Below are 25,676 nucleotides of genomic sequence, written 5' to 3'. Positions count from 1 at the left end.
AATCGGTTGCCAGCCAATCGCAGGGCACACAGAGACGAACAACCATCCACGCTCACATTCACACCTAGGGACAATTTAGAGCGTTCAATCAGCCTGCCATGCATGTTTTTGGAATGTGGGAGGAAACCGGAGTACCCGGAGAAAACCCACGCAGGCCCGGGGAGAACATGCAAACTCCACACAGGGAGGCCGGAGCTGGAATTGAACCCGGTACCTCTGCACTGTGAAGTCGACGTGCTAACCACTGGACTACCGGGGCCCAGACGTGATCAATAAACTTTTTTTCTTTTTAAGCGTGTGGTTTCGGTTTTCGAACAGTCTTCTGGAACGGATTATGGACGAAAACCGAGGTTTGACTGTATATATATTTTTAAATGATTTTATAAATACATATATATATATATATATATACACACTCTTCAACGCCCCCCCCCCCCCACACACACACACACAGAGCCTCACAGTGCAGAGGTCTGGGCCTCTGGGGTTCAATTCCGGCCTTCTCTCTGTGTAGTCCAGTTTTCTCCTGTATTTCAAATACAAGCATGTTAATGGTGGATGGATTTTTTACTCTCACTTAAAATTTAAATGAATGTGTCATATTGTATTTCAAGCAGATTCAATAAAATTACTAAACACATTTGACTTTTTTATTCATTATACGCACTCTATACTATACTACTAATACTATAGTGGCTAAACGGTACATCTATTTTTTTAAATGGTCTGTGTCATTATTTTTTTTTAGTATTTGAAATTTACTATTTGTTTTTTAATTACCGGAAGTAGGTCCACAATGTTAATGCACCGAGTAGAAACAACGAAAATCCAAATCTGTGGTGTGCACCAACGCTTCCTTGTTAGGCTCTTCTGCCCGGCATTCATACTTGGAAAAGGGTATTTTTTAAAAACACTTGGTTTCTTTAAACAACACAACATCTGTTAAGAATTTATGGTAGTTTTGTGTCCGTGCTTGAAAAACAAAATCTGTCGGTGCTGTGCTGAAATTAGCTCGTTAGCCGAGTGCGGAAACATTTCAGTTGTCAAAGCCATTGAGAGCAGGTGTAGCGATAACGGAAAGCGTAACAAATATACTGTCTATTTCACATTTACATGTGTGTATGGATTTAAATGTACTTTGATATTTTCTATGTTTATTGCAGGGTTCATTCCAGAGCACCATGGGACTTCTGTCTGATCCCACGAGAAGAAGGGCATTGATCAGCCTGCTCACGCGCCTCAATACTCCAATCTGGTGTGTTCTTTTTGCTCTGACGTCCTCCACATTTACTCATGTCATTCTTAAAACAACGATGCATGTTTAAAAAAAAGAAAAGAAATTACTCATCTACTTTATGTCCGTAACAACAACAAAGACAATAAACGAGGGTAGGGTTGATATATGATTTGTAGTCATGCTTTTCAAAGCAATAGCTCAAACCTCAGCCTTGTTGGCGTGCGTTGCTTGCACTAACACCGTGGCTTTGAACAGAGAGGAACTAGTTCACAAAAGTAGTGACAGTATCCGTTTCTCAACATCAAGAGTACAGTCTTGTAAACTCTGAGTACGTCTTGGTAAGAAGGTCTCAAAGAACGGGCATCCTTCAAATGCTAGCCTTCTTTTAATTGGTCTGCGTAATTGTGAACGTCACTCATGAATCTGACGTATTTCCATAATTCATCACAAAAAAAAACGTGACTGCTCTCCTCTGTTGTCATGTTAGACATTTTAATACCAGCACAAAAAGCATCTTGGGATATAGTCCGAGGCAAAACTTCATAAGTACAACCAATGCATCCTTGGTTTAAGACAAGAGAAAAACAAAATCTGGGTATTGCAAATGAAACAGGACTTGGGCTTCAACTGATGATGATTTTAATTTCTGCTTATGAACAGATATCAGGAGCGGAGTAAGCCTGACATTGTTTTCCGTAAAACAGAAAAGTTGGAATGCAATCTCAGTCTCTCTCATGCCAAACATTGCCACTTGCCCATTTTTTGTGTTATAAAAGCAGAGATGTGTCAATATGTTGGAAACTTCTGATCCGAGATACAATACCAGTCAAAAGTTTGGAAACACCCTCTAATTCTGAGTTTTCTCAGTATTTTCAAATGTCCCCAATTGTAGATTAATCATCGTCAACATCGTGAAGAAATATTGATGGGATTATTTGATAAACAAAAAAATGTTAATCAAAACGGGATGTGTTTTATAATTGTTGATTCTTGTCACCTTTGCTCAGATGAACGCTTTGCACATCTCGGTGTTTTCTCATTCAGCTTCTTGATGCGGATGCTGCTTTATGACGTGGAATGGCTTTCGGTTCACAGATGTGCATTCTCAAGAGATAATAGCTGGAACCTCTTAATGTGTTTGCGATCATCGGAATTTGAAGGTGTTTCCGAACCTTGTACTGGGACAGTATGTGTCCAATAATCGCGCAGCCCTCCCTCCCTACCATGTAGCCATACATAATAGAAAATCCATAAGAATCAATTTAACACAGTGTAAGCAGTCACAGTTCATTGCTTTTGGTTTTGTTTACACATAAACTATGTCAGAATGTTTTCATTTTTATTTTTTTAACTAGGCAATGCCAAAATACGTCATGGTAAAATTGTCTGATGATATCCATTCTGGAAAATACAATGTACATAATCGTCTTTGTTAAATCTGTTTTTTATGCACTGTTGTCACTTTTGAGCAGTATTATCATCTGTGGAGGAATTCATAACACGTTGAAGTTTGTTAAAAGTGAAATATTGAACGCCCATGATAATAACACTCTCCAAAACATAAGGTTATTTAGAGTTATGTTTTTTATGTTCTCTTGTGGAACTTTTTTTTTCATTTCAAGAATAAGCAGATAATAAACACCCGGAGGCGTCGTCCTTATATGCTTCCTGCCGTCTTCATCTTTGCATTCTTCATTCGCCCCCTCCAGTGCAGTGTGCTACATGGCGGGTGTGGCCTGGTTCATGGGTTTGGCTTTTGAGCCGTTCACCCTGCGCATGCACATGTCCGAGAACGCCATGGGGTCCACCATGGTGGAGGAGCGCTTTCAGGCCGGGGAGAGGGCGCTGGTCACGGCCAAGGAGTTTGGGGTACAGAAGGACAAAGCAGGGTAAGACCGATGACGTTCGGATGGATGGCACACAGTTTGAACAAAAAGATTTGGCGTGCAGTGGGATGCCGGTCGAGTGGCTGGTGAAAGCCATGCAGGATCGAGGCCTGGAAGTGTTCACGCAGAGCTTCTTCCGCACACTCCCCTTCCCGGATGAAAACAAAGAGAGATTTGTAATGCAACCCGTCCCACGCGTGTTCTGATTCCAACTTCTCAGCTCATCATTTCTGCCTTCTTTTGCCCCCGACAAGATGGTGAAAGGTACAAACGTGTACGGCATCCTCCGCGCCCCGCGAGCCCCGCGGACCGAAGCCCTGATGCTGACCGCTCCGTGCAGTCAAGGCAATGACAACAATCAGGCTGTGGGACTGCTGCTGGTTTTGGCGCAGTACTTCAGAAGTAAGTTTGGCATACACCCGAAAATATCACCATTGGAAGCTTTGTCCCTCGTTCTGTTCTTTCAATTGCCATTTTGAAGAGCAATCATTAACATATACCAATTACCGGTAGGTTAAAACCAACCCCCCCCCCCCCCCCCCGCCCCCCAAAAGAATCCTGTGACACAAGATACACACAACATGAATGTGACTATTATTTCATTTTATTACTATTTGAAATGAATGCATATTCTGTTTGTTTTTGATGCTTACAATTTGTATTTTCTGGTTGCATAAAAGTAAAGGACGAAAAAGTACAAACCGTAGACATTTTATCAAATAAAAATTTTTTTTCCAAACAGCAAAAAAGGACATCTGCCTAGATAGAGCAGCCATAGACAAAGATTGGCTATTTATTTATTTTTTTTATTTCACAAAATTGTGTTGTTAATTAAAATTAAAAACGCTGTCTGTTTTGTATCCATTCAAAAAAAAAAAGTCGTTGACGAGAGGACCTCTGCAAAGGCAGAACTGTCTAAAAATCAAGCCCATAGTTATTTATTTTTTTATGTTTAGCGATTTTTTTTTTGTCTTTGAATATTTTTATTTTGTAGTTAATTAAAATAAAAACACGCAGTGAACATAAGCAAATATAAATTAGAAAAATCAGTCGTGTCTAGATTTTTTGAAAATGTAATTTGAGCAGTATTACCATTTTCTTTCCCCCCAGCATTAAAAAAAAAAAAAATCAAAGTAATGCCATCTAGTTCATGTCCTTTAAGTGTTATTACAAAGTACAGTTTCCCATCAGCCGCACACTTTTTCGCCCTGGCAAGTTAATACCCCGCTTGTCCGCAGTGTTGGCATAGTGCAACAACATAAAATGAAAATCAAGTCCTTGTACCTTCACTCGGTTTTGCACAACGATGTAGTGAATGACTTGCGCTATTCGTAGGTCAGGTGTACTGGGCCAAGGACATCATCTTCCTGGTCAATGAACACGATCTGATCGGAATGCAGGCCTGGCTGGAGGGATACCACCACACCAACATCACAGGTGCCCCGCTGCTCCTCGCGCACACCTGCGTTCCGACAAGCGGGTGTCATCGAGGTCTTTCTTTGCGCAGGGATGGAGTGGTCGCCTCTCCGAGGCCGCGCCGGTGCCATCCAGGCGGCGCTGTCCCTGGAGCTCAGCAGTGACGTGGTGACCAGCCTGGACATCAGGTTGGAGGGGCTGAACGGGCAGCTGCCCAACCTGGACCTCGTCAACCTCTTCTACGCTTTCTGTCAAAAGTTCGATGTCCTTTGCACATTCCAGGGCAAGGTAGGAAAGCTGCAAAATGCATTATTTGCACGTGTTATACATTACGTAACTCAGAAATACGGTTTTTGTGGACATTTACACATGTAATCCTGTTTAAAAAAAAAACAACAAAAAGTAAAAAAAAAAAGACTTCTGTTTTGAAGATACTTTTTTTTTCTAGAAAATAGTTATCCTGAAAATATACAGTACATACACAGTGTACTTTTTAAGTGTGTTTTTTAAAATAACCTCTCACTTAAAAACGTATGATTCCATTATTGTAATATATGACGAATTTTCAAGATAAATATGCAAATACCTTTTTTTTTGTCAGTGTGGGTAGATACTCCTTTGAAGGTTGCAACTTCCTGTCTACAGCCTGTCAAAGTGTCAACAATTCTTTGGCCTTGTTAACATCTTGCTGATACTTGGCCAGCACCCCCCTGGTGAAGTGGGGAAAAAAAATTCAGCATTAGGCGATTTTTCTTTTCATATGTCGTGGCCATGCAATACACAAATGAGACCATAAACAGCAAAATGCATGTTGGATAGAACAAATATTTTAAACCTTAAATATACCTAAACATGATTTTTTTTATTTTCATTTAATTATAGTGAAATCATTGGGACATCTATCATTGGGAAAACTAAAATAATAGACAAGAAAAATATGGATATTAGCATTAATCCAGTGAATGTGCTTTGATCTCAAATGTGCGTCATAAACAGCGATGTCAAACTTGAGTTTTAACCAGCTCTGATCGCGAATGAACATTTGGAAGCAATGTAAATTGAAAAACAACAACACCACTTGGGAGTGGAATGGGCTAATATCCAACATTATCAGGAGATGGCGATTGAAATGAGAAGTGAAACTCGAGTTTCAAACAAGATCTGAAAAAGGACTTTGGTGGAGAAATGCAGAGAAACGGCTAGAATCGAGGCAGACTGGCCGTCACAAATACATGGACTAATGTTTTAAATCAAATGTTTTGTCATAGCTGCAGAGGAACGACTGGGACAGCCCTTCGGGCTACAGCCACGCCGTGCGGACGATGATGCTGATGGTGCTCAAGCAGGCCAGCGGTCACTCTTGGGGCGACCACGGGCTTTTCCTGCGCTACCAAGTGGAGGCGGTCACCATCAAAGGCATCAACAGCTACCGCCAGTACAAGACCACCACCACCACCGTCGGCAGGTTTGTTTTATGTTTCTACTACGTCCATGGGAATTGGAGAAAAGTCTTGCCCAACTGCGGTTTGATCGTTTAAGCCGGGAAGGTGTAAAAAAACTAAATAATAAATAAGCGGCCGGCAGATAGCCGCATTAGATCTCGTTTGGAGATGCTCGCCGCCCGTCACCTCATTGGAAAGGGTGGCGGATCCTTGGAAATGCAGCGGCTTGTGATTGATCAAATTGTTTGGCAACCTAAATGTACTCCAAAGACTCCACGAAAGGGAGAAAAGATGAAATCGAGCACCTATCGGCAACATTATTAATAAATGGGGGATGTAAGTACAGTACAATTGTTCGCACAAGATGTTCACGAAACTGTGCTGTGAATAAATGATAATTAAGCAGCCAATATTTTCTATAAAATTAAACTATTTGTAAACGTGACCGTGAGAAGCAACTTGTGGTTGTCACATGAAAGAGTGTCACAAAAATGAGAAAAGGTTATTGAAATGTATTAGTTGAAGGGATGATGTAATGTATGTACTGTACACACACACATACGACTAAATACTACAACTACTCATAAAGAGTGTGCACATAGTTTTTCAAATATAAACTGGTGATCTATTGTCGAAACATTACTTATAATAATACTTATAAACGTAATACAACCAACTTTTGACATCACTAAAGCAAACATTAGCATCAAAGTTATTTTTTGTGGAGTCCAAAATAAGTGATTTGGGTGAAACTCACCCATGTTTTACTCCTGATTACGAAAAAAGCTATAAGGTAGAGACAACACTTTTTTGTGTGTGATGAAAGAGGAGAGTCAAAATTTTTATTTGACACTTTCTGTATTCATATAGTCTTGAAACGCAATATTCTGGAGCCTCGAAAGTTCAATCAGAATGCTCTACATTGGCTGCCTGGTACTCGAGGTTTTCTCTCTCTCTCTCTCTTTTTTTTTTTTTTAATTAAATTTATGGCTGGCACTGACAGCTACGACTCCCAAATTCCCAAAACATGCCTGCTAGTTTCATGGAAGACTGAATTAATTCCTGATTTAGTGTTCTAAGCAGTCAACACAGTTTCTGAGAGCTGCTTCACGTTTGACTTGTATTGAATCCACTACTTTCAGGCACCTTTGACTGTCCATTCGCAGCCCAGCATCAATCGGACTCCACCTTTTGACACCTAAATTCCTCACGGTTTTGATGTCCAGTGTCCTAATGTAGGGCAACCAAAGCTAATGAGCGTACGGGTACTCAACCCGCGCGTTTCCTTCTGCGTGTGTGTGCCCCCGTTAGGCTCCTGGAGGGAATGTATCGCAAGCTGAACAACCTCTTGGAGCGCCTGCACCAGTCCTTCTTCTTCTACCTCTTGCCCTCGCTGTCCCACTTTGTTTCCATCAGTTACTACATGCCGGCCTTTGGCCTTCTCGCAGTCATCCTGCTGCTGCGCGTATCCTTAGTCTCAGCCCCGGTAAAACAAAGTTACAAAAGGTGCGCGGTTTGAATCTTGACTGAAATGCAGGCGTTGTATCTGTGGGTTGAACTCTCAGCACCTCCGGCGACAGAAGATGGCGTCGCCGATGCGGAGCAGGTGACTACGGCCTCGCGCGCGACAGCGTTCTCAACTCTACGTGCACGTTAATCCACGTTCTTCCCTACTCAAAGCAGTCCGGTTCTGGCGTGCTGTCTGTGGCGACCCCTTTGGTGATCAGCCACCTGACCGGAGTGGCTCTCTACACGCTGCCCGTCCGCTTCCGGGAGATGGCGGTGGAGCACTTCCCGGTGTCTGAGACCGAGGCCGTGGTGCTGACGGCCATCGCCGTGTACACGGCCGGCCTGGCGCTGCCTCACAATACGCACAGGTAACAGCGCGCCGTGATTTGTGACTCTCCTGGACAAAAATCCTGGGACGTTTGATCATAATAATGGTCACAATATCGAAGAGAGAAATGGTGACTTTTATCGAGTGCGTTTTAAAACAATGTATCATTTATGTGGCATTTCTGTACATATTTCATACCTGTCAACTCATACGGTTTAGCCATAGTTCATACGGATTTTGTGGTGAATCTTACGTGTATATGGCCGTATCGCACAAATCATACGGATTCTGAACATTTCCGGGGTTTTTTTCACCAACTCCAAATGATTTAGAGTTGGTGAAAAAAGTAACGCGGGAATACAACTCTGAACACAGTCATGCCACTAAGTAGAATGATGATTAGACATTAAACAGACATTGTATTATGGAGATCTACAATAAATATCATTGAACATTTCGTGGGTTTTTTTCTGCCGTTATTTTGACATATAAAATGCTTTGGTATGTTATAAGGATTTTTTGCTCTTTCTAAGGATTTGTTTGGTAGTTTATACAGGTTGGCGCTCCGAAAAGTTGACAGGTATGATATTGTCTCATTTAACAAAAAGATTATTAATACTGTATCAAGACAAAAACAAACAAACGATATCACACATTAGGATATCACGATCCTTGATACTGCAGATAAACAAAAGTTTACATTGCCATGTCACTCTGATCAATACCGTTTGGATAACGAGCAGACATTTTCTGTCAACTCTATTTTTGGCGGAATCAAAATCAATACTCTATGTTGCGATGTCGCCGTACTGCATGACTAGAAAAGAAAAAAAAAATGCCTTACATGACGATATTGCTTTTATTGATCCTGTGTGGTTCGGAAACAGAACTCCACCTTACAGTGTGCTATCGCTATCATTATGCTGTATATCTTTTGAAAGTTGTATAGCATATGTCGCCATACGGCTTCAAACCCGATCCCGTTTCAAAAACATATAATTTAACAAAACACACATTTCTATCCACCTGACCTCTGAAATGGGCAAAAGAGCCTCATTTAAGGGGCTTGTAAACGACGGCCATGTTACCGTCTGTGCGAGTCTATGCGTGTCAATGGATGCCCAAACCATAGAACAACCGAGTGCGCCGCCTCACTCGTGCTATTCAAACTGTAAGGGAAGTGGGAATGGTGCGGTGTCCTGTTTGTAGATTTAACAGGGGTGGAAATAAAGGAACAAGTGTCGACATGTGTGTGCGTGGTGCGCCCCCCATGTCATCACGAGCGAGGAGGGGGACGAGACAAGTGCGCCATTGCTCAAGCGTGCAGCTTAGAGGGACAATTGGCCATTCGTAGGTGAGTTTTAAAGCAAATAACGGAGGATAGGTCCCGCCGCCACCCAAAAACAAAGATGAATTTGCAAATGCCAAATGGCAAATACGTGCTTCCCGTAGACCAAACATTGCCATACGGCTGTTTTGTCCCACCTTTCTTTGATATACTCTTTTCCAAAGTCTCTTAAGTTATCAATTGCACTGACTTTGCGTGTATGTGCGAGACAGATTTGTGTCTGGCGAGGGGACGGAGCGGGGCTGGAGAGTTCTAAAGCTGGTGGCCGTGCTGTACTTGGCCGTGCTGCTGGGCTGCACCGCCCTCCTCAACTTCTCGCTGGGCTTCATCCTGGCCCTCACGCTGGTGCCCGTGGCCGCCGGCGTCACGCCTCACATGCCCAAGTATAAAACGGCCACAATAAGCCCGGCTACCCTACTTGACGCTGACCGCTCGCCGTATCCCTCAGGTTCCCAACGGCCTGCGTCGCGGTGGTCCTCAGCCCGGCCTGCGCGCTGCTCTTTTCCGTCTTTGCCTTCCACGAGCTGCAGGAGATGCCGCTGAGCTTCCAGGACACCTGGCTGCTCTTCCTGTCGGTCATCTCGCAAGGGATCCTGGATCACGCATTGTACGGTGCGCTGGTCTTCCCGCTGCTGGCGTTGTTGGTGTACCCCTGCTGGCTGCTTTTCTGGAACATCCTCTTCTGGAAGTAAGACCACGGGATAAGCCTTCAACAAAGGTAATCTCAGGTTCTTCTCCCACCAAGGACTGACAGTTACTCCACTGAAGGAAAGACTGCACTTTCTTTCAACTTTGATTTGGGAATGGGTGTCAACGTCAATTGATTGATTTTGCCTTGAAGAAATTGAGGCAAAATTTTGTGCGCTACTTGGCTACAACCAGATTTGGTCTGAATAAGCAGTTTTCTGTGTGAATGTTTTTTTAAAAGGGAAGATATTCATGGGGAAATCATTAGATTTTTGCCCATTTGTTCTCCCCTTAGCCATTCAAGGAAATGTATTTGAGTGCCCATCCCTAATTTGTAGTAATAATTACATGTAGAATGGGCTGATCTCCAACACTGTGTATTTATGACAAAAAAAAATGTTACGATGTATCCTTGTTACCATGTTTCTTGTTCTACTTGGATTTAAGGAGAAATGTACATTGCAGAGCGGTGGTTATTACAGTTTTAAATGATGAATTTACTGTTGCGCAATCGTTCCATTTAGAATCTTGAAAACAGGAAGTGATGCTTATCTAATGCAGTGTTTTTCAAACCCTGTGCCGTCGTACCGACGTTGTTAGGTGTGCTGCGGGAAAATATCCAATTTGTATGCCTGCGCGGTCTATCACCCCGCAAAGTAATCGCGTAGTAACTTTCCGCTCGGGAGCAGCAACGGCTAGCCAATTGCCTTGTATTGAGACGAGAGACCAGAGATGTGTTCCTCGATTCTAACTTACTTTCGTGTTGGTTCTTTTTCAGTGTTGGGGGGGGGGGGACACAACAGATGGCGTTATGTACGCATGCGGGTTGTTATTTTAGTCCGCAAACTGAGGAATCGCGCGGATGAAAGTTTGAGATGGCTGCGAAAAAAATTCACCAAGGTCTACTAATTACGATATTTAAGAAATGGGAACGCTTGTCAGATTTTTTGTATGAATCGTCCAAAGGGCGTATCACTAAACTCACCTGTGACGTATGCACAGAACGCGAGAGCGAAATACGACGCGAGGCACGATTACGAGGCAAATTGGTCATTAGATTTGTAGGCTAATCGCTGTGAAAAATATGATGAAACAGTCTTGGTTATTGTATAATTTAATGGTTGTAGCATGGTAACTTTATGAATAAAACATTCGTCACAAAGTGTAGTAATGCTAATGTTAACTGTTGGTAGAACTCATGATGACGTGTGTTAAATTCTTTCGTCAAATTGATCGTAGATTACACATGCATCGTCTCGGGAAGAGGATGTCGAGCCACATCAATACTTACCTGTATTAATGATTACCAGTCAATTCATCTTTGCAGTGTGAGATTGGAAAAAATACTCTGATGATGCCACATGAGTACACCAGTTTTTGATCCAGTGCTATTGGTATAGGAGGTTCAAGCACTGGAATCACTTTTGTAGGGGTCCTCAGCATGCCTGTAAACAATTTTGTCTTCTGGTGAAAATCCTCTGCGGCCTTTAAAAAACAGTAGTCCTAGAAACCAATTTGTAGGACGGACATACATTTGACATGTGTGTCATAACAGGGCGAATGAAAAAGTTTTTAAAACCCATGTCCAAAATTGAAAGTGAAGTCTGCCATTTTGTTTTGAAGCAGCCATTTGGGTTGAATTCCAAGACACAAAAGTTGTTCTGTAGTTTCTTAATGTGAAGTAAATCAACACTCAACAGGCATGACACGGCACGGAAGACAAGTTGAGAAATGACTTTGCATAGAAGTCAATCACTGAGTGCAGAAAAAGCGGTAATCTCTGCAGTGATCATTTTACAGTTTACCAGCAGCGAGTCCCAGGGACTCGCTGATCAGAAAAGTATGAGTGCCATTATGCATTGAGTCCCAAATTTCGAATTCTGAAATGGTCTACTTATTCAATTGCATATGATAATAACACAAACAACAACATATACATACAATTATAAACAAATGTTGCAAAAATGTAAATAATTCAGGAGCAGGCCTGAGGATTTCGGCTCTTTGAAGTGAACGATGAGTCGTTTTTAGACGAAAAAAACGACCATGTATAATAAGGCGTTTTTAGCCCAAAAAACAACCATGTATAGTAAGGCATTTTTAGGCCCAAAAAAACGACCATGTATAGTAAGGCGTTTTTGGCCGGAAAAAAAAACGACCATGTATAGGAAGACATTTTTAGCCGAAAAAAACGACCATGTATAGCACGGCGTTCTTAGCCGGGAAAAAAAAAACGACCATGTATAGTAAGGCATTTTTAGCCCCCAAAAAACGACCATGTACAGTAAGGCATTTTTGGCCGAAATAAAACGACCATGTATAGTAAGGCGTTTTTAGCCGGAAAAAAAGGACCACGTATCGTAAGGCGCTTTTAGCCGAAAAGAATGACCATGTATAGTGAGCTGTTTTTAGCCGAAAAAAACAACCATGTATAGTAAGGCGTTTTTCAACGAAAAAAAACAACCATGTATAGCAAGGCGTTTTAACCCGAAAAAAAACGACCATGGATAGTAAGGCGTTTTTAGCCGAAAAAAACCGACCATGTTTAGTAAGGCATTTTTAGCCGAAAAAAACTACCATGTATATAGTCAGCCGTTTTTAGCCAAAAAACATGACCATTTGTAGTAAGGCGTTTTTAGCCCAAAAAACGACCATGTATACTTAGGCGTTTTTAGCCAAAAGAAACGACCATGTATAGTAAGGAATTTTTAGCGTCAAAAATGACCATGTATAGTAAGGCATTATAGGCCGAAAAAAACGACCATGTATAGTAAGGCGTTTTTAGCCCCCAAAAAACGACCATGTATAGTAAGGCATTTTTAGCCGAAAAAAACGACCATGTATCGTAAGGCGTTTTTAGCCGGAAAAAAAACGGTGCAAATGGTTTTCTTGATTGGCTGTCAGCCGGGTGAGGGTGCCCCCTCCCCTCCGCCGATGGCCTGAAGACAGCCGGGGGAGGCTCCAGCACTCAAATGTATAAATGAAAGCATAAAACACTTCATTTTTTTATTTTTTTTAAATTAAAAAAAATAAAAGATCAACAAAACACATTAAAAGTCATGATACTCTTAATTCTCTCTGTGTTGTCATTTCTTGCTCTTGTGCAGCTGTCTTGGCTTCGATCTTCTCCACCTGTTCCTGTCGGAGAAAGGGGATATGTCATCTGACCATCTCAATCACAACAGGACATTTACTGAAATGTCATAAGCAATCTCAGTCACAACAGAATTTTTGCGTTTTTGGCCAAAAAAAAACACCATGTATAGTTAGGCGTTTTTAGCCGAAAAAAACGACCATGTATAGTAAGGCGTTTTTAGCCGAAAAAAACGACCATGTATAGTAAGGCGTTTTTAGCCGAAAAAAATTACCATGTATTGTAAGGCGTTTTTAGCCGAAAAAAAACGACCATGTATAGTAAGGCGTTTTTAGCCGAAAAAAACCACCATGTATAGTAAGGCGTTTTTAGCCCAAAAAACGACCATGTATAGTAAGGCGTTTTTAGCCGAAAAAAACGACCATGTATAGTAAGGCGTTTTTAGCCCAAAAAAACGACCATGTATAGTAAGGCGTTTTTAGCCCAAAAAACGACCATGTATAGTAAGGCGTTTTTAGCCCAAAAAAAACGACCATGTATAGTAAGGCGTTTTTAGCCCAAAAAACGACCATGTATAATAAGGCGTTTTTCAAAGAAAAAAAACAACCATGTATAGTAAGGCGTTTTTCAAAGAAAAAAAACAACCATGGATAGTAAGGCGTTTTTAGCCCAAAAAACGACCATGTATAGTAAGGCATTTTTAGCCCAAAAAACGACCATGTATACTAAGGCGTTTTTAGCCCCAAAAAAACGACCATGTATAGTAAGGCGTTTTTAGCCCAAAAAACGACCATGTATAGTAAGGCGTTTTTAGCCGAAAAAAACGACCATGTATAGTAAGGCGTTTTTAGCATAAAAAACGACCATGTATAGTAAGGCGTTTTTAGCCGAAAAAAAACGACCATGTATAGTAAGGCGTTTTTGGCATAAAAAACGACCATGTATAGGAAGGCGTTTTTGGCTGAAAAAAAGGACCATGTATAGCACTGCGTTTTTGGCTGAAAAAAAGGACCATGTATAGCACGGCGTTATTGGCCAAAGAAAACGACCATGTATAGTAAGGCGTTTTTAGACGAAAAAAACGACCATGTATATTAAGGCGTTTTTAGCCCAAAAAAAACGACCATGTATAGTAAGGCGTTTTTAGCCCAAAAAACGCCTTACTATACATGGTCGTTTTTTTCGGCTAAAAACGCCTTACTATATATACATGGTCGTTTTTTGGGCTAAAAACGCCTTACTATACATGGTCGTTTTTTTTGGCTAAAAACGCCGTACTATACATGGTCGTTTTTTGGGCTAAAAACGCCTTACTATACATGGTCGTTTTCTTCGGCTAAAAACGCCTTACTATAAATGGTCGGTTTTTTCGGCTAAAAACGCCTTACTATACATGGTCGTTTTTTGGGCTAAAAACGCCTTACTATACATGGTCCTTTTTTTTGGCCAAAAACGCTGTGCTATACATGGTCCTTTTTTTCAGCCAAAAACACCTTACTATACATGGTCGGTTTTTTTCGGCTAAAAACGCCTTACTATACATGGTCGTTTTTTGGGCTAAAAACGCCTTACTATACATGGTCGTTTTTTGGGCTAAAAACGCCTTACTATACATGGTCCTTTTTTTGGGCCAAAAACGCTGTGCTATACATGGTCCTTTTTTTCAGCCAAAAACGCCTTACTATACATGGTCGTTTTTTTTCGGCTAAAAACGCCTTACTATACATGGTCGTTTTTTGGGCTAAAAACGCCTTACTATACATGGTCGTTTTTTTCAGCTAAAAACGCCTTACTACACATGGTGTTTTTTTGTTTTTTTTTGTTAAAACGCCTAACTATTCATGGTCGTTTTTTTCGGCTAAAAACGCCTTATTATACATGGTTGTTTTTTTCGTCTAAAAACGACTCATCGTTCACTTCAAAGAGCCGAAATCCTCAGGCCTGCTCCTGAATTATTTACATTTTTGCAACATTTGTTTATAATTGTATGTATATGTTGTTGTTTGTGTTATTATCATATGCAATTGAATAAGTAGACCATTTCAGAATTCGAAATTTGGGACTCTCTCAATGCATAATGGCACTCATACTTTTCTGATCAGCGAGTCCCTGGGACTCGCTGCCGGTAAACTGTAAAATGATCACTGCAGAGATTACCGCTTTTTCTGCACTCAGTGATTGACTTCTATGCAAAGTCATTTCTCAACTTGTCTTCCGTGCCATGTCATGCCTGTTGAGTGTTGATTTACTTCACATTAAGAAACTACTGCACTAAAACATTAATTCATAAATGTATATCATATGCTTTTTTGTTTTTCTCAGTATAAATAACACGTACCCTGACCGTTCTACTCTTTGAATAAAAACACTGCATTCAAGCGTTAGGTAGCGCAAGGGGTTATGATGGAGGGGGGTTGCAAATCATGAAGACCTGCCAAGTGGTATGATAGCATTGTTTTATACATGTCCTCGGCTAGGCCTCAGCTTCAAAATCAGTCCTTGGTCCCTGGCTTTGGAGGCAAGTCTTTGGTCCTTGGCCTTGGCCTCGGAAAATTTCTCAAGTCCTAGGCCTTGGCCTTGGTCTCGGATTCAAGTCCTTGGCCTCAGGTTGCCGGTCCTTGGGACACAACACTGCTAGAGAGAAGCGAATTTGTGACGCATGAATGCAGGACGACGGTGAAATAATATAGAAGATTATAAAACTTTTTTCTTTGTGTTTTTGATTCCAGTTCAAGCTGTTGCAACGTCATTCTTCAATGTTAAAAAACGGTTATAGTAACAATATAACACGTTAATTGTTAAAACAAGCTTTTTTTCACATTTTCAGCTAGTGGTGTGCCGCGAGATTTTTTTCAATGAAAGAAGTGTGCCTTGGCTAAAAAAAGTTTGAAAAACACTGATCTAATGAATAGCTTTGGGTTTTTTTGTTCGGTTTTCTCAGTAAGATGACCATGGTGGTATGTTACGTGTTTATTCAACTCGTCCTTTTTTTAAACACAGTAATGTGTACTGATAAGACCATTCCATCGCTGTCACAACTCAAAAGAGGAAATCTAATCAAATCAAATCAGCTCCTAAAATGTACATCAATCATGAATCATTTGAAAGGAAAAAAATACATGTCCATTAAAATAGATTTGTAAAGAGTAAAAGCACTTGTAACCACCCTGTAAACATCCTCTCTCATCTCCAACAACCAACTTCACAGTTTTGCCCTGACAGAAATCCCAACCTTCTCCGCATCTTCCGTCACCACCTCCCCTCCAATAAATAAGGGCCTCTTTTTTTTCCCTCCAAAAAAAATGAAATTTAAAGAAAGGAAATGAGGTGTGGCTAAACTCAGTGTCTTGTCCGTAGAAAATGGCCGAATTCTCTTCTCCGGCGTTATGCTACAGTGCTTCAAACGTCTCAAACAGCCAATCAGCTGCGAGGAATCTCAGTGCACTTGACAATCACTGTGTGTGTGTGTGTGTGTGTGTTTTTGTTTTTGTGGCAACACTGGCATCGCATTGTGTAAGCGCGCGTGTGAGAGAGGAGACGGCGGCGACGGGGCGGTCAGCTGTTGCTCGAGGCCAGCTCGCCGCGCGCTGCCTGCTGGAGGGCATTGGTGACGTGTGCGTCGGGTTTGGCTGTCGCGCAGATCTCGCAGCCCGGACGGGAAGGCTTATTGATGAAAGTGCATGAAGGACACGCCCACTCCGTCTACAGGAAACAGGGGAGCGCAGGACGTTTTGTGTTAGCACAGACTGTCCCAATTGTCTTTTGCAATGGCGTTTCTCCCTGGGGCCAATATACTAAAAGTGCTACTAAAAATATCATCATTAATCACAAATAAGATACTTTTTTTTTGGTAAGCTTTGGTATATGTTGGTGACCCACCCCCAAAAAACCGGACTCATTTTGGCCCTCCAACCCACATTATGTTACCCTCACTTCACACAATATATCGCACAGAAATAATTAGCAAACTCAGATTTATTATGGGGGAGGAAAAAAATGATATGATGTAGAAGAATGCATCTGCATTTTTTTTTTCCTATTTGTCTTCATTTATTCATAAAGTGTTCCCTCGCTTACCGCGGTTACCACGTGTGAAAACCCGTGATGGAGTGTTGGCTCCCCCGCTAGGAATGTAACTGTCAGTCTATGTGGGTACCAGCATGTTTAAAATATATTAACAGTATTTATGCTGTACATGTTTGAGACAAAGACTACAGCAGTTACTGTATTTACTTAAATCTGTAATTATAAAACGAAGACAGTAATTAATATTCATCAGTGTTGCCTTCTGAGAGAGACGAAGTGACTCGTGTTCCTCTCACTTTACGCTGCTCTGACAGTGGAGCCGCCGTTAGTCTCCAGGTCGCGGCCGGCCAGCTATCCCCGTGCAGCCGATGTGTTTATGATAAGACAATTAATCAGTATTGATGAGGAGGAGGCGAAGAGAGACATGCTGCTTTTTTCGGACAAGCCCAATCACACCCTTTCTTTCTCTCTCGCTCACTTCCGCGTTTGTTCTCACGCGCGCTCTTGACGAATGACAGTTCGAGCGTGCCGTCATTGGTCGACGTCGCACTGGGAACCAATCATGCTTATAGCCAAAACCTCGGAGTATTTCGGCATTTTTTTTCTGAATACAGTACAGTCAACCCTCGGTTTCCATCCATAATCCATTCAAGAAGGCGGTTTGAAAACCGAAACCAGGCTCTTTAAAAAAAAAAAAGTTTATTGAACGCATCTGCTCACAATGGAAAGCGACACGAGGAAGCATCACTTCCTCGTCTAACCCGAGGAAGTGTCACTTCCTCGTGTAAGGAAAGCGAGGAGTCAAATGGTGCATTCAAGTGCGCTCAGTTTGTTCGAGAACCGAATTTCTGTCGTAATCCGAGGCATAAAAAAAAGGTGAAATTTTTGGTGGAAACCCGATTTGGTCGAGAACAGAGACGTTCGAAAACCGAGGTTTGACTGTACTTTGGAAACAAAGTCCAATTTAAAAACATGAAAAATAATGCGATCCAAATGACAAAGTGAGTGACAAAATGCAGATTTTCATGCAGACGGTGAATCTAAACGGTGTGGTTCTGATGGTTACCTGTGTTCTCGTTGGTTTGTTGCTCAAATGCAGATTCTCCATGTCAAGTACAACTTGTAGGTCAGCTGGTTTATCGCCACCGCCTGTGATGGACATGAATTCACACTGGGTTTAAAGTCACGCGAAGCCATTTTTTTCTTCTAATTTCACACGTACAAACAACAACATCGCTAAAATGAAGTGCTAACATTAAAGCTCAGTCGTTTTAAGAAAATACAGGAGGGTCCCGCAAGATACTGTCGTCGCGCTTTCTGTCACAGCGCACGCGGCTCCATACGCGCATGTCCGACACTCATTTACAATGAGTGGAAGGAAGACGTCCCGCTGGCCGTCAGCTTGCGAGCCGTCATTTCACACCCCGAAGCGAAGGATGACCCCCTTGGCAGCACCACCTGATCTTGCGCTCTTTGAGGAATCCACCAAATATACACGTATACCCCGGGAAGTGTCCACTCAAGACATCTCCAAACGAATCGGGAATGACGAGTCCGCCTCTCACCGACGATAACTTTTCCCTCCCTCACCACCGTCTACGTATGCACATTGACTTTACTGTAAAAGGTACAGAACAGTACAACTGTTACGATTGTTGAACTGTGATGGAACTAATAGTTGAGAGAAGTGATCGGGACGGGGGTGCTTTTGTATGCTAGACTTCCAAGTTGAAGTCCTGTGATTGGCGAAGCGTTGTTCCGTGTTTTCTACACACCTATTGCATCAACTTTTCTCTGGCACCATACTTCTGTTTTTTTTTCTTTTTAATAACCTCAAATGGAATGATTGATTGAAATTTAGTGTGTTCTGATTTACAATAATTCAGCTTCCAAACAGCCTCTTGGAAGCCATTGTGTTCGTACCGTGGGGACTTCCTGTAACAGAAAAACCAATAAAGATCTTGTTTGGAATTCAACAACAAAGTACTTTAACGATCAATATTTTTTTTAATATTCCAATTTCTTTTCTATTTTTTCCGCATTTTGAAATGCCAGGAAGTGCTTCTGGGATGAAATGTTTCTGAAAATTAAATCTATGAATTATTGTAGCTATTGTTTTTTTTTTTTAATGCTTTCAAAAGGCACGCGGCTGCTTTTGTTTCCTGTTAATATTTACTACGCCCCCTTTAAATTGCAGACAAGTTATTAAGCTGCCTTGAAAAAAAAAAAGGTAATGCTAGAAATGAATGTGTGTTCCAACGATGAAATAATTTAATTGTAATCATTAACTGCATTCCACTTCAGCCCATTTTGGCAGCAGACTTGGTGTTCGGCCTCCACTCGCTTTGAATGTTAGCTCGCTGAAAGTAATGATCAGTTCGTGATCATGGGATTCATCCCCGGTCTGGACTTTGAAAAGTTATCTTCAGCATTGTCCTGCAATTGGAGGAAACATTGTACAAGCGTGTGACGCACCCTGGCCGGTGTGGGGGAACCGCGGCGGCAGCGTGCTGTAGCCCCGGGGGTCTTGGCGCGCGGGGCCGTTGCCGGGCGGAAGGGCCAGGGCGGACAGGGCGCCCTCCAGATCCTGCTGGAACAGCTGTCGCGTGATTCGGGCCTGGCGGGCCGAGATCAAGTAGAGGTACGCCGTGTCGCCGTCGCGCTGGACGCCGTAGGATGCCAGCGAGCGGGGGTCCGTGCACAGACACTGACCCATTACCCAGCGCTGCACGCGCGGGTGGAAGCCGTACTCCACAAATACCTGGGGGAGGTAACGGCTGCCGCTCAGTGATTTTTGGGATGTTTTTTTTTTTGTTTTTTTTTGAAACCCCCTTATGATGCATTTTAACCTGTTGTTTGAGCGCAGCCACCGTCATGTAAGGGAAGACTTTGACTGTGAAGCAACAGGAGGAAGAGACGTCCTCCACCACCACAGACAGGCTGGAAGGCAACGAGATGTTGAGATGACGCTGTGAACCAATATCTTATTTTTCGATTAGTCTTAATCAACGACAAGGAATTTTCACATAGAATGGAATCTTCAAAGTGGAACATAAACCATAGTTTCAAATGTGCCATGTTTCAAAATCAATATATTCACGGAATGTTTTTAAATCAGCAATTCATAAAATAATGTAAAACAACATTAGCAGGAATGTTCATTAAATTAATTACATACACCAAACGAAAACTATTATACTGTTTCTTAAAGTCCATCCAAATATTAATGTAATCTATTCATCATGTTGACAAATGAAATATTTTCAAAATTTTGAAACTTAGTTTACATAATTTGTGGGGGGGAAAATCACATTTTAAAAAAATAAAATGTTTAAAGAGGAAGTCGAGTGAACCTTTTTCTTCACAATAATATGTTCTATGCGGCCCCACTAGTCTAAACACGGCATTGTGATGTATATTGCGTTTGCGGAATATGAATGAAGCCCCAAAGTCCACCCATCCACTAATCCATCTCGGGGGTGGCCATCTTGCCACTGACTGAAAATGACAGCATTGTGCCTCAAGTGTCGGTGGAATTGTCTGAGGTAATGTCCCGTCATGGCTCAGCTTGTGAATGTCACACGATCAAACCCAGAAAACAGGTGAGCTGAAATTGGTCGTTACTTGAGCCGCGTAGGCCCAGTGGTGTCATTTTCTGTCAGATGGATTTTTGTTATTTGAATTATTAATTAGGATACCCTGTTTAAACTAATGGGGGCGCATAGAAAATATTACAAAGAAATATTTGAGGTTCTATTCATACTTTTTCATTAAATCTCTAACTGAAACGTGAACAATATGAATCTGTTACTAAATGATTTTAAATGCAAATTTCTAAATGAAATACTCATGAAGAAAAGTTTTTCATGTTCACTCATGTAGTCAAAGCTGACAGGAAAGAAGTGTGGCCCATGTACAAAACCTAACATTGTGGTCAAATTAGGTGCATTTCTATTTACAAATTAGGCGCATTGAAGTCCAAGATGGCACCCGAGTTGGCGAGTGCTCTCTAGAGCCTTGCTTTTTTTTGTTGTTTTTGTGTTTTGTTTTGTCACATTGCGTTTGTCGTTAGTCATGTGGACCCGATGTGGATTGTTTTCAACATTTTTTGGGCCATGACATTCACCAAAGCAGAAGAATCTGTGCCTGGTTGTTTGGGCCTTCTCGGCAGCAGTAGGCGTACACCAGCACTGATTTTGATTGGGAGGAATGTCGGTGCCATTTGATTGTTGTTGCTGGACAGCCCCGGGGGCACTTGTGGTTTTTTGCGCCTGAAATGGGCAGCATTTTTCACAGCCCCGCTTTGCTCAGCGGAAAGGTCGGTGCTGTTGGATGGACGGATGGCTTGCGGAGCCAACAAGGAGAAGAAAGGGGTGTCAGCACAAGCGTCGATGCGTATGTGGTACTGGGAGTCGCGGCTTGGAATTGAAGCGGATCTACATGGGACAGGAGATGTGAGCCAATCTCTTTTTTCGTCAATGGACGCCACAGCTTCTTGTTTGCTTTCAAAACTTAGCTTGTAGCAGACGTGTGCCCATTTTGAGCATGACGTCCCTGATCCACTGGTGAAAGGACACTTTGATCCTCTCCTTTTTCATCTAGAACTTCTTCAAACCACAAAGTGTATGCAAAAGCGGTTAAGATTGAATGACTGCGTCTTATGTGTTGTGTAGTATTATTTCGTTATTATGTTCTTATGACTTCAAGTTAGCGCCGCAAGAGTGGCTGCCTTTACAGCAGCTCCTATACTTTTTGTTCTTCTACTTTCTTCCTTTTATAAATTTGCTGCTGTAAATTGGCAATTCCTCCTTTGTGAGACGAATAAAGCTTTTCTTATTATTATTCTTATTACTTCAAAGCAGGGTACAAATTCAAATTCCACTCTTGTGCGCGTACCTGATCTCCGCGCTGGCGTAGTTCTTCTCCGCCAGCCGGATGCTCAGAGCCGCTTTCTGCCGGGCAAGTGCAGATGCGTGCCGAGCGGCGGCTTGAGAGTCGCCGGCCTCCACCGCCTTGACGAGCTCCACGCAAAGCTCCTCTAAAGAAAATGAAAAGAGGCGGCAAAGTGAGTCGACGTGTTGCGGCGTTAACGGAGGAGCGGCGACACCCACCGGCGAGCGGCAGCGACGCTTCAGTGGCGGCGGCAACGGCCTCCGTTCGCTTGCCGCTTGCCTCGTAGGCGGCCATGTTTGCAACTGGAAGAAATGGAAAAATAATTGGGGAAAATGGCGGTTACTTGTCGACGTACCTACGTTATCAAAGAAAGAAAGCGAAAACCGACCCCGCTGGGCCTCTCGCAGTGATGACGTGACCACGGTGGCCCACTCCTCAGCCTCGCGGTCACAGCGGAAGGAGAAGCGGATAAAGTCGTGAGGCGGCGTCGTCAGACGCATCTCGTGGCAGCGCGCCGACTTCACCTCGTAGTGCACCGAGCGTAGGTCGAACTCCACCAACTGGATGAGGGGAGGGCGAACAAAAAAAAAAAAAACAACTTGCAGTTCAGTCAAATTACTCAAATAGTGGACAGGAGTGTTTACTATGTGACTAACAGGCTATTCCGCATGTTTTGGGACAAAAGACAGATGAGTGAATTTGTTGTTGAAAATCATGATCAAATATTTATGAGCGGAAGTATGCGCCCCTTCCCCTCTCTACGTCCCTTAAATCCAGTCATTCCCAGCCAGTGTGCCGTGAGAGGTCATCAAACGAGCCGCGGGAAATTATCCATCCCCACTTAATCCGTTCGAAATTAACTATTGACGCTCTCCCAAAAAAAGTTCAATAGCCTGCAGTGGCCACAAAATGGCGGCATAGCACTACTTCTCTAATAAATGGCTCTGATGGGACTAAATGAAGCTCCTCACTGCATGTAAACATGGTTCCTTGGCATCACAGAGGACTTAGCAAATTCTAAATGACCCAGATGATGCACACCAGACATGAAACACTTAATTGCAGCGATGCGTAACAAAACGGAAAAAGCCATAGAGGCACGTAAACAATCTCTCCCATGTGGTATTTCTTAAGATGAGCGTGGAGATGTCTCGAACGACAATTAGCATTCCGGTAGACTCTGATAAAGTCACTCCACAATGTTGTGAGCGTCCGGGTCGACGCCACATTTTGGTTCAGGTTGGTCTGCCTCAGTTGCTTGCCGTTTCCCTCCAGTTTTACGTGACTTTTAATTTGTAATACACATCTGACATCGTTTAACGCACACTCTTAAAATGTGCAAAGTCCTTGGAGGAGATGCCGTCACCCATCTATCTTCAGGTGAGTCACCATTGCAGCAGAGATACCCAATTTAATAGCTGTCGGCAAGTAAACAAATCCAAGAAACTGCTCTCAAGTGAAACTTGCTGCTCCCCGTTGATTACATGTAATTAGTGTAACCACAGTTCACATAGTCACTCGTATTGTGATGCCATTTACAAACAGTTATGGACACAAAGTACGGTAACAAAGCCCACAAACTACTGACGAAAGCCATTTTTGTGCGATTGCTACATCATTTGGATTATGCCCGAGCATTACTGTCAAAGGGGTTGTTGAGTAACAACATTCCTGATCTACAAAATGGCGCAGCAGCACCAGACATGCTCGGTTACCGCCATTTGGGCCGCTTTGCATTAGACCGTTGAATGTGTTTTCAAGCAAATCTTTGTCATAATTGTGAATTTATTATGGCACAATTTACCACGGCCTCTGTCGGAACGGAGCGTCATTGTTAACCGAGGGTTTACTATTTTTTAAAGCAAGTATGCAGTAAAATAACTACGTTACTTTTTCAGGGTAACTGTGGCAACACTGTTGAGTACCGCTTAAAGTGGCTTTCTTTCTCTTGATGACCAATTTACATATCAAATATAACTGCTAAAATCTGTTTCAAATGAGATTTTTGGGTCCGACTTTGATGATGTCTTCTTTGTAATTGTACAAGTATTTTAAAATGTCACAGATATGTATTAACCCTTTCATGCACCCTGTAACCTGGTAACATGATAAGCTGTCCACGGTAGTAACCGCTCTCCCTGAAAGGGTTAAAATGGTATATTCACATCGTATGTCACTCAAACCAACACAAACATTATACTCATTTTTTTAAAAAAAATAAGTGGCAGCCTTTCGAATAAAGTATTTATGACTGGCGCTTCCTGAAAATGTTACGGAAAAAAATATATACGTTATGAAGAACAGTTACGTGAGTAAGAAGCAATCCGGCGTTTTAAGATGAAACCTCACCACATTGTGGTTCCCGCTCGTATCCCGCAGGGCCAGTCGAAACTCTCCGGCCCGGCTGGGATCCATGCTGAGCTGGAGGCGCAGAGCCTCGCTGTCGGCTCCGGGCAGGCACAAGGGGCGAGCACCGGAGTGGGACACTGACACGCGGACGGACATCAAGACGGTGCTGCAGCAAGCCGACGACCGAGCGAGCCCGGCGTCGCAAGCCCCGGACTGGGAAGCACCGAGCAACGAGACCTGCGGAGCCCAGCCGCCCGAGCTGAGTGCCATGTCGCCCCGCGGACGCGCGGGGCTTGGGAAGCCCCGCCGGGAGAGCGTCGGCGACGACGGTGCTGCTTAGAAACTCCACCGATGGGAGATAAAATGGCGCGTGCTCATGAGCCGGTCGTATTTGTCCGCCTGCCCGAATAATTGTTCCATTTCGACTCGAACCGAGGAGCCACAACAAGGTTGGGAAAAGAGAGACGAAACAAAACAGGAAGTACGCGAAGAACGTACGTTCGTGCCCGATTTCGCTCCGTCAGGAAACAACGCGAGATTCTTCGTCTCTGTTTTTCGCGTAATATTTCGAGCGAGACAAGTTCTACTGCCTCCCACTGCACGGAAATTAATTTTAATTGAGAAGTCAATCATAATGAGTACATTAAATGTTAAATTCACAAAATGATACACATATTTGAAAACCTCTACTTAAGGCTTTTTGGGTGTTTGTGCAAATCAATGAAGAAAAAAAAAAAAAAGAAGATCTAACTGAATCTAAAATAACGAATAATAAAATATAATTACCCCTTGTATTGTGTTCGAAAGCTGTTCCCATCTGGTGTAAACCTGAAAACGGGTCAATTCGGTCCTGAACCCAATACAAGCGTTACTATTGATAATGTAACCCTTGAAGCGCCAAAGCAGAAAAATTGCACCAATCAATATTTACGGTATGTCTTTATCTCTAACCATTTCAAAGCTACATATTGTAATGAATAAACCATGGCGCCTAAAACGATAACATGCTTTAACGCAGTCTCATTTCAAAGGGAGGGACCGGCAACGGAAAAACCTCGATCCCCTCTGAACCTTTGCTTAGTCAGTGTTGCCAGGTCCACCCGCCCGAGGCACCTGGCAGGTCCGTTGAGGTGGGGGGGGGGTTCAGAGTTCAGAGAGTGAGGTGGGACAAGACCGTGAAACTGGAGAGATACAGTATACAGAATTGGAGTTATGCGCACCCTCCTACGAGCTTCAGTTAGGAGGGGAGAAGCAGCATTCTGGACCAACTGGAGACACTTGTGGAAGGACCACCTGACTCCCAAATAAAGTGGATGTCAGTAATCCAGCTGAGATGTAATGAAGGCATGGGTTACTGTTTCTAAGTGCTGTTGAAAAATGAGAGGCTCCAATTTAAAATCACTGTCCAATAAAACCCAACTTCAAGTCTGTTGGACCCCAAGCACAAGTGTGACAATGGTT

General features: G+C 42.7%; 2 protein-coding genes across 4 annotated transcripts; one reads left to right on the top strand and one right to left on the bottom strand.

Annotated features, from left to right (window-relative positions):
* The first annotated feature begins 794 nt into the window (after window positions 1–794).
* gpaa1 (glycosylphosphatidylinositol anchor attachment 1) lies at window positions 795–11,020 on the top strand. Of its 2 annotated transcripts, none has more exons than XM_086128739.1 (13): window positions 795–897; window positions 1,164–1,255; window positions 2,947–3,126; window positions 3,188–3,299; window positions 3,378–3,525; window positions 4,459–4,560; window positions 4,631–4,827; window positions 5,808–6,004; window positions 7,293–7,446; window positions 7,519–7,587; window positions 7,665–7,858; window positions 9,379–9,549; window positions 9,615–11,020. In XM_086128739.1, exons 2-13 carry the CDS (start codon window positions 1,182–1,184, stop codon window positions 9,856–9,858), a joined length of 1,842 nt encoding a protein of 613 aa, XP_085984865.1. In that variant the 5' UTR covers window positions 795–897; window positions 1,164–1,181; the 3' UTR covers window positions 9,859–11,020. The 2 variants fall into 2 exon arrangements, with proteins under 2 accessions (XP_085984865.1, XP_085984864.1); XM_086128738.1 differs by having other exon boundaries at window positions 7,662–7,858.
* A 1,825-nt stretch (window positions 11,021–12,845) lies between these two features.
* On the bottom strand, window positions 12,846–24,848 carry LOC147194385 (ranBP-type and C3HC4-type zinc finger-containing protein 1-like). Of its 2 annotated transcripts, none has more exons than XM_086128741.1 (8): window positions 24,216–24,848; window positions 22,255–22,426; window positions 22,085–22,168; window positions 21,870–22,011; window positions 19,823–19,913; window positions 19,449–19,734; window positions 18,040–18,122; window positions 12,846–12,991 (listed from the first exon to the last, which is right to left on the bottom strand). In XM_086128741.1, the coding sequence occupies exons 1-8, from the start codon at window positions 24,483–24,485 to the stop codon at window positions 12,911–12,913; spliced, it is 1,209 nt and encodes a 402-aa protein (XP_085984867.1). In that variant the 5' UTR covers window positions 24,486–24,848; the 3' UTR covers window positions 12,846–12,910. The 2 variants fall into 2 exon arrangements, with proteins under 2 accessions (XP_085984867.1, XP_085984866.1); XM_086128740.1 differs by lacking the exon at window positions 12,846–12,991 and adding an exon at window positions 15,903–16,649 and having other exon boundaries at window positions 24,216–24,745.
* Window positions 24,849–25,676: the final 828 nt, after the last annotated feature.

The sequence above is a fragment of the Hippocampus guttulatus genome, chromosome 14 (assembly GCF_054856545.1).
Source record: "Hippocampus guttulatus isolate MCC_2025c chromosome 14, RoL_Hgut_1.0, whole genome shotgun sequence".
Taxonomy (NCBI): domain Eukaryota; kingdom Metazoa; phylum Chordata; class Actinopteri; order Syngnathiformes; family Syngnathidae; genus Hippocampus; species Hippocampus guttulatus.
This window is presented reverse-complemented; position numbering and strand designations above follow the sequence as displayed.